General features: G+C 40.1%; 1 protein-coding gene across 1 annotated transcript in view; it reads left to right on the top strand.

Moving 5' to 3' along the window:
* Positions 1-3,658, top strand: part of FAM207A (family with sequence similarity 207 member A) — a 19,213-nt gene extending 15,555 nt beyond the window's left edge. Inside the window, exon 4 of the mRNA XM_029283413.1 lies at positions 2,635-3,658. Within this exon, the coding sequence (XP_029139246.1) occupies positions 2,635-2,761 (127 nt within the window). The 3' untranslated portion in view covers positions 2,762-3,658. The remainder of the gene's footprint in view (positions 1-2,634) is intronic.
* The last annotated feature ends 5,721 nt before the right edge of the window (positions 3,659-9,379 follow it).

Genomic DNA, 9,379 nt, shown 5'->3' with positions numbered 1-9,379 from the left:
TCACTTAATGTTAAACTTGCAGCACTACCTAGACGGGAGCAAGGTGCCTTTCAAAGTATGGACTGATCACAAAAACTTAGAAGCACTGAAAACTCCTCGCAAGCTGTCCCCGAAGCAAGTATGGTGGGCACAGTATTTTAACCAATTTAACTTCACCCTGAAATACATACCAGGAGGGAAAAACCTTTTAGCTGACGCTCTATCCAGATTGCCTCAGTACAAAAGCCAGTGTGAAGAGGTCAATGAAGCAATCATATCTACCCTGCAAGCTGCATCTCAACTAACGCCACAAAGAGCCCCGTCTTCGAGAGTCCCAAACTTCGATGACCCTGGGACGAGAAAATTAAAACAGGAACTCCTCAACGAACGATGGTTTAAAGACAATCAAACCTCCTTGACGTGCAGGGACAGATTGGCTTACAAAGGGGGGAAACTGTATTTGCCCGAAACCCTCCGCCTCAACACTCTCCAGCATGGTCACGATGTGAAACAAGCTGGGCACTTTGGCTATTTAAAAACACTGCATCTGGTTCGTCGACAATTTTGGTGGCCAGGTTTGAAACGGGACATGGAGAACTATGTCAAAAGCTGTGCTGTATGTGCCACCATGAAGAGAATTCCAGGGAAACCCCCTGGATTATTACAACCGGTTGCGGACCCTTCCCAGCCATGGGAAGAAATTGCTATGAGTTGAGTTACCTGAAAGTAGAGGAAATACAGTGATTTGGACTGTGATTGATCTTTTTTTGAAGCAGGCTCATTTCATTGCCTGCAAAGGACTCCCATCAGCCCAGAAACCAAGATGTTTCTTAAGCACATTTACAGACTGCATGGTGTGCCAAAACAGATAATCTCTGACAGAGGGGTGCAATTTACGGCCAAGTTTTGGAGGGGTTTCCTCAAGTTAATTGGCTCATCGCAGGGACTGTCATCGGCTTTTCACCCGTCTACAAATGGGGCGCCTGAAAAAGCGAGCTTAATAGTGGAGCAGTAACTTAGATGCTATGTGGATTATCAACAAATGAACTGGACTGACCTCCCTTTCGCAGAGATGGCTTACAATAACTGTGTTCACAGCAACACCGCCAAATGTGTAAAATTTTAACGGTGTCCTTTTCTTAAGTTGGGTTATGGGTTTATAGGAGTTCTTGGGAGATGAAGGGTCACCCACTTCACCATCCTCCTCCAAACCCCTTTTTGCTTTGAGCGAGACTTTTTCCGAAGGCTCTGTATGTTTTTTGTTCGCCTATTTTTTTCCCGAGGGGTTTCCAGTAAGGTCTAACCGGAAAAAGTTTACTTATCCACAAAATATTTATGTCAAGTTACCTAGTAAGAAGTTGGGACTGAAGTATCTAGGTCCCTTCCCCATCGTAAAAATCATAAACCCAGTTAGAGTTAAAGCTTCCCAGACTCTTAGGGAAAGTCCACCCTGTGTTCCATTGTAGCCTACTGAAAGCCTTTCGGGGTTCTACCTTACGGCCTCCCCCTAAGAAGGGACCTGGCCCTCTGGTGGTAGCTGGACAGACCCATTACTAAGTAAAGCATATTCTTGATTCTAGACTTTTCAAGGGAAAGTTACAGTATTTGGTGCAGTAGAAAGGATATCCATTATCCGAAGTCACTTGGGTAAAATCTAGTGATGTAAAAGCTGATCAGCTCATTAGTAAATTCTATGATAAGCACCCTAATAAACCGAGAGGTAATCCCTAACCTATGATTTTGTTTGAATTGCAGAATTTATCCTTTTTGTAGAGGGGGCCCGGATGTCAATGCTGTAAACATTGGATGTTTCTGCTCTGACAACTGTTGAAAATGCAGCCCTTTCCGCTTTGCTTTTAACTTGCTTTTTCTTCTATTTAGAAATCAGGTGCAGAAGGAGGGTTGGGATGGATACTTGAGTTCAGCTAGCCATAATAATAATAACGCTGCTTTATGGAAAATCAAGGAAAAATTGATAATGGTTTGGCGGGCTGAACAGCTGGAGAGAAAGCCCGCATTTCAAGCTAATTGGAGAACGTGATTTATGACTGCTTATTGGGGGGTGGGAATTGCAATTTGTTACTTTGTATCGGGGGAAGGGATTTTAGTTTTGGGTTCAACTACTGTATGTAAGTGCCGATACTTTGTTTCCTGAATAAAATGTTCTTTAAGGAAGAACTCTTGCCTTGAAGTTCTTTTGATGGGTTTCATCTATCGGAACCATGACATAATACACAAAATCAGACTCTGTAATTTAGTGGGAACATTTTCCTGTAAAGAAGAGGAAACTACTTTGTAAAAGTTCATTAATATAACATTTTTTTTTACAAACAATAGGACAGTGGGTGAGCTCAGCTGTGCCTTGCTAATGTGACTTTAATTTCTCTATATTTTGAGAATATATGTTGAGAGCATTGGCAGTAGGATTTATTTAAAAAGTAATTCTTAGAACTCTCTTCTCATGGATTACAGTATTCAGTGTATGTATGTTAGCAGTTTGGTTATGTCAAGTTAGTCATACCTGAATACATTAATATATTGTAGCAAAATATTTTGCTTTACTAAAATACTATGTCTCAAAAAAAAAACACCAACAACAACTAATGCCAGCAAATTAACTGATATATTTTCTCCTTTTCTTCCTATTTTTCCCAGGGAGGAGGAAGTGGCACAGTTTCACAAGACTATATCAAACCCTTTATTCAGAGCCAACCCTCTGTCAATCATTAGTGAACATCTTTCCAAAAGATTAAAACAGGAGAAAGAGGAAGAACCACTTTAATACCATGACTGAGGATGTTTAAAAACTCCAGCAACTGACTCCACCATGGCTTTATCTGTACAGTAGATTAACGTAACTTTCAGAAACCAGAGGAAGAGAACCAGTAACTTTGTTTGCTGAGCATAGAAAATAAGGTGACCAACATCAATTTGTACACTTTGAGTACTAGTTACAATTCTGGATTGTTTTGTTGGAAACTTGTGGAACTCTGTAGATGTAAGACTGTTCTAATTTCCCAAATTTATCCTAATTATACTTCAGGTCTTTTTATTTCCCTCTCTATAGCTTCTGTGAAGTAATGTCTAAACTACCAACTTTCTACTTTTGAGTAATGTAAACTTTTCTGTTTCTTTCTTTCTGTGAGCAGTTAATTCTGCCTTTACAGAATTGTTTTGGTAAATGCAGCGTTGTAATTAATAAAATACCTAGAGCTTTGCTTCTCTTTAAAAATAGGCAAAACCAGTTTTTTTAAAATTTGAAATGTGGTGACACACTTAAGACCATACATATTATATATGTAACATTCAGTTTGTGTGTGTGTGTTTGTATATATGTGCATACACACACACACACACACACACACACACACCAGTGTTTGCCTGTATAATACATTGGTCCCCAATCCTTCTGGCTCCGCAAACCAGCAGTAGTAGCGGTGGGAGGAGAGGATGGCTTCGGGCATGCCCACCACTTGCACAAATGGAGCTTCATGTGCTCATGCACCACTTCCGCAGCCCAGTTCTCAATGGACTGTGGGTCAGTACAGGGCTGTGGCCCAGGGGTTTGGGACGCCTGGCATAACATACATGAAATTATCTACCCTAGTTGAAAGTGGACATTACTTATAAACAGTTTACTGTATAAGATCTATGAAATTAAACTATAACACAGTGGTCCCCAACCTTTTTGGTACCAGGGACTGGTTTCGTGGAAGACAATTTCTCTCTCTCTCTTTCCCCCTGCAATGTTAGTAAATGGAGTAAAAAGAAACAAAACAAAATTAATAGCCAAATGTTGAAATATACAATATATACAAATTTATACAGGCATAATGGAAATTATTCTTCCTTAAATTGTTTCTGGGAACTGACTGAATGCTTCTACCCATCTGTCAATAGAATAGACTTTGTTCCACAGGAAGCCTGATGAAATACTGGAGCAAGTATGTTAAATGTTTGATGTGTCTTTTGCTTTTGAAAGTGAAGGAATGGGGTTAAATGAACTGAGCCCAAAGGAAACACATCATTGAAAACATGTTAAATTGTGAGAAGTTTGGGAAAAATCCTATTTTTTGTAAGAGTGATTATAAGTGTCCATTAAAACTAGATTTTCGAGCATTCCTTGGTGACTGCCTAGGCACATCTATATTGTTTTTCTGGCAGCAACACAAGTGATTTTTTATTGCCTTTTTCTGGGATAGTTTTTTAATTCAACTTCCAAGATTAGCCTATTGTCTTGGTATTCTGTTGTGGTCATCCAGATACTAACAAGTCAAACCCTCCTTAACTTTTGAAGATCAGTCAAGATTGGTAATTTTGTATAAATTTTTAATAAAATTTAAGAAATTAATTCTATAAATATAAATATGTAATATTACACTAATCAACAAAGGAAATTATTTCTAATTGATTTTTAGTGCTCAGAAAGGTTTGCTTTGTCTATGCAACAAAAAGCAATATAATAGTAAATGTTCCTAGTTCTATCAGCCAAAAATTACTGCAGCACTGGAACACTCTTTTACAATCATTTTACAATTCAACAGATTGGTCTGCTGAGTTAACAAGGAAGGTCTTTATCCTTATACTAATATCTTCGCTGTTACGTTCAAGTTAACTTGCATTTAGTACGCAGAAGGGAAATTTTGTAGAAAAAGAATATATTGACATGTTAACATAGTATGTGAATAGATGCAATATTTGTCAGTTCTAGCATGCATGTTAGGCCAGTGGCCTGAATATTGGCAAATCAGAAAGACTGAATTGGTGACAACTATGGAGAGTTGCTGTGGTCCCTGCCTCTGCTTAGTATGCTCATGATTTTGGTCAACTATGCTCAAGGTTACCTTTTCTTATTTTTTCTGACAGCAGGTAAAGATATTTTTATCAGCCCCTAAGCTGATTCTCACATACCCTGTAATTAGTTTTAGCTGAGTTTTTATGATAAGACATAGGATGATATGATATGCTGAATATTTCATTAGATTGTATTGATGTCATTGTTTTTAGCCTCATTGAATATCATTTGGTTGAAAGGCTAAATCTAAGGATAAAGGATAAATCTAATAAAGAAACAACATTAATGCATAGCAATTAGCCCCTAAAAATAACATATATTTTCTGTTGGAATGTGGATCCTGTTGATTTTTTTTTTTTTTAGTAACCAGAAATAACTAACATAATGGTTGACAGATTTTCATCAACTTTGTTTCATTTTGTACTTGCTGGCATGTTTTTTTCTGTTATAAATTTACAACTTTTTCTATATAAAAAGTTTTCATCCAAATCCACATGTTTAACAAGAATTCCTGTTACTTGAACAGGTAGGAGCAGATGTAGGGAGAAATGAGTCTTTGACTATGGGAGGATGCAGCCTCTTTTCAATTAAAAAGTTGCACCATGTTTGACTGATCATGTACCAATTGTCTTTAAATACAGTTTGGAAATTTTGTTTGAGATATGATATTGTGAAACACGGGACAATGCTTTTTAAATCCTTTATTGCATATTAATTTATGTTCATTATATTTATTTAATAAATATGCCAGCCAGCTACTTCAAAAGGTTCTTAGTTCTCTATGTGGTAGAATTAAGATTTATGTCTGATTTCTGATAAGTGTATAAACAGATCTGAGCTTCTTGCATGTGTACCACAAGGTAGCCAAGAAAGAAAGTAAAGAAGAATGATTGTTGAGGCAACAATCCAAATATCTGCTTTCTTTTAGAAAGCGAGGTAGGTTGCGAGCAGAATTGACTATCAGGAATGCTGATTCATGCCCAGATTTCCACACAGGTAAGTGTTCCAACTGTAGCTTAAAACAAAGAGCTTGAGGGGGCAATATTTCAACTGATGTCTACTTAGTCATTTCCAAGAATACTGCATGAAAATTCTTTTCACTGAGAAAATTAATCCCCCCCCCAGGTTCATTATATAGGGACAATAAGAGGGTGTGTCAGCAGCCCTTGGCCTACTCTAGCCAAGGATGAATCCCAGAAAAAAGTTAATGTGGATGCATCCTCTGCATAATATATATCTTCTATTGTCTACATTTTCATCATATTAAATTATTTTAATTACTGTTGCTTCCAAACCAATTCTGCTCTATACTTGGGAGAAAATGCAAAATTGCTCAAGCTGTGACTTTTATCTACCTAAAATATTGCCATGACTGATCATCCAGAAACTGTTGTCTGGCAAGCGAAGATATGCACAATCATGCTTGTCAGTTCTCCAAAGGACACTGGCAAAGAGAAGGACAGATAGAGGCACTTAGAAGGAAATAGATTTACACAGAAAATAAGGAACAATTTCACATGCCATTCTGGAGACATCTTGCTACATTTGAAAATAACATATGATATAGAGGAAATATAATGTACATTTAATATTCAATTTACTGTAAGACATTATCCATGGATTCATAGAACTATTATTTAGAAACCTAATTTGACAGTATCATTTCAATTCTTTTAAGAAGTAGAGGGGAGAATACTGGTTTAAAAAAATAAGATTATTGAAGAGATATGGTGCTCTGTTGAATAAAGCATGACATGGTGGAATGAGTCTATGAACAAGGACATAATGTGATGAACTACAGTGAAGTGGCAGTTTCCCAGGAAGGAGAGAGCACATTCCAAGGAGGGGGGCAAGACAAGACAACATAGCCCAGAGCTGGAACAGAAACAGGAAGAAAGTTATGACAGCCACTCCCTAGAATCTCCCAGGGCATATCCATTAGGGTGAGAGCAATACTGGTTTAGTCAGGCAAGATTCTGTCTATTGAGAGTAAGCAAATAAAGAATTGAAATTTGGCTGGATTGTTCTATGCCATTCTTGGACTGGTCTGACATATGATGTGAATCTTCACTCTTCCCATGCATTGATACACACACACACACACACACACACACACACACACACACCCCAATAATAACAAATGGTTCACAATATTATATTCCATAAATCTCTAGAGAAAGTGTGTTATATATTATTAGAGTTTACTTCACAAAGACTATAGTACTTACAGGTAGAATAGTATAAAATATAATTATAAAATACAATTATAAAAATAATTAACTAGAAATAATTAACTAGAAAAGGAATAGAAATTAATATCTCTTGTGCATAGTGCTTTGTTATAGATTATTGTAGACATTTTAATAGAATTAAATTGAGGGTAGCATCTTACACAACTATCAGGTTGAAAAAAGGCACTTACTTCAAAGTGTAGCTATAATGGCCTTTGTTTATATATGTTTGCTTGTTTATGTGCTTTCGTATTTGTGTCAACTCTTAATGCCCACATACCAATCATCTTTGACTTATGATCATTCAGTTTAATGATGGTTTGAAGTTATGGCTTCAGAGTGACTTATGACTTGTCCTCAAAGTTACAACCATCATACCACTTCTATAGTCACACAATCATACTTTGAGCGCTTGCCAATAGGCTCACATTTACAATGGTTGCAGCATCTTGTGGTCATGTGATGCTGATTTGTACCTTCTCTGCCAGCTTCCAGCAAGCAAAATCAGTTGGGGAAGTTGGATTTGCTTAATGAACGCCGGCGGTGGGGCGCTTCTCACTATGTTTTTTCCCCCAGACCTTTAAATCATTTTTAAAAACAAAAGAGTTGTATGTATTACGGAAAAGCCAACCCATGGAATACGATGGCCTCCTTGAACTTACCATTTTACTGCACATCAGAGCAAAGCCTTTCCTGCTAACAATAACTAAGACGGGAATTCCCCGTTTTAAAGTAACAATCCCACAAACCCCCCACCCTTTCCCCCAAAAATACGACCTGCATGCCTCTGAAGCCGACGCTTAATCAGAAAGTTGCCCAGACCCCACCCCAAGGTGAGCGGCCGATGCTTCACTATACCTGGAGCTTCGGGAGTGGATGAGAGCTGCCTTTTAAACAAAGGCGGGGGGAGGGGAGGGTGAAATTCTTTGGACCGTAGCTTTTCTCATACTCGCGTTCCCTCCATTTTTAATCCCATGAAAGTGCTTGGTTATTAAGCCATTGGTGGTAGCCTTCATAGCGCTGTTAACATCATGGTCTGTTTAATAATTTTACGCTGTTGGCTCCCATCCCCTCATTCCCCGTCACTTCTGCTGAGATACATCTTGGTTCATGTTTATTCATGTTTATCCTGCCTTTATAAATAACTCAAGCCTAATACTCTTTCCTCGACTTATTTTCCCCATAGCAATGACAACCCTGTGAGATGAGTTCGGTTGTGAGGAAGTTTCTGACCTAAAGTCGCTCAGAGTGACTGACCTAAAGTTCATGCCTAAAGTGGGACTAGAGCTCACAATTTCCCTGTTTCTAGCCTAGTGCTTAACCAACAACCCAAATTGTCTTTCATGTTGTCACCTTGTGGCTCTCTTGTTAAAATTCGAGCAAAGGAAGTGTTTTTTTTTATTATTCCTCTGAACAGATCAGCTTAAAAGAGAAGAACTTTTGATTGTGAGACCATTTTAAACTTTCCATTTAGGATTATTGTAATCCGTGTGAGTTGGAAGTACCGTAGCACTTACTTTCTTCCATCCTTAGCAACACTGAAATGGCTTTTTGGTTGGAGAGCTGGTAGTCACTGGTCATCTCAGCCCCCTCGAGAGTCTTGCCCTTGGTCCGTGAGTGGAGCGCATTCCCCTCGCACACCTCAGTATCGACCGCGGCCGCCAGCCACTCATGCAGGTCCATTAGGCTACCGCCCAGAACTGCAGGCCCGCCCAGCACAAAGAAGGTGGTAGAGCACACTCAGGTGGTAAAGCATACCCAGGGCCAGCAGGCAAAAGGCCACCCCGAGCGGGGAAAGCCGGATCCCCATCGGCGTCATGGCTGCCCAGGCCAAGCAGAGATGGGGGGAGGCATGCAAGCCTAGCTGGGACTGGGGGTCCATGGTGCTGATGGCGATGCAGCTTTTCCCACTTGGGGTGGCCTTTGGCTTGCTGGGCGTGGGCATGCTCTACCACCTCGAGCTTGCTAGCCGACCGTTTCATCTCCTTTGTGCTGGGTGGGCCAGGTGCTCCAGGCAGCGATGGTAGCCTAATGGACCTGCATGAGCTGCTGGCCGCAGCGGCCCAAGGCGGGGCTAAGGTGTGTCGGGTGTGCGAGGGAAACATGCTCCACGTGCAGGCCAAGAACAAGATCTGCGAGGGGGCCAAGGAGATGACCAGCAGCAACCTGCTCTCTAACCGCAAGCAAAAATAGATGGGATGGAATAGGCGCGTCCAGCGGTCTGCATCACGTGCTTCCCCCCTCCCCTACTCCGCCTGCTGCTGGAGGGCTGGCCCAGTATTCGCAGCGGGCTGCGGAACCCCTGAGTGCACCGATCGAGGGGCTGGCAGGCTGTGGCTGCTGACAGACACTGTTGGCCCCCATGCGCTCACTA

Source organism: Protobothrops mucrosquamatus, unplaced genomic scaffold (assembly GCF_001527695.2).
Source record: "Protobothrops mucrosquamatus isolate PMUCROS unplaced genomic scaffold, P.Mucros_1.0 scaffold78, whole genome shotgun sequence".
Lineage (NCBI taxonomy): Eukaryota > Metazoa > Chordata > Lepidosauria > Squamata > Viperidae > Protobothrops > Protobothrops mucrosquamatus.
Note: the sequence above shows the minus strand (reverse complement) of the source record. Positions and strands in the feature narration are given on the sequence as shown.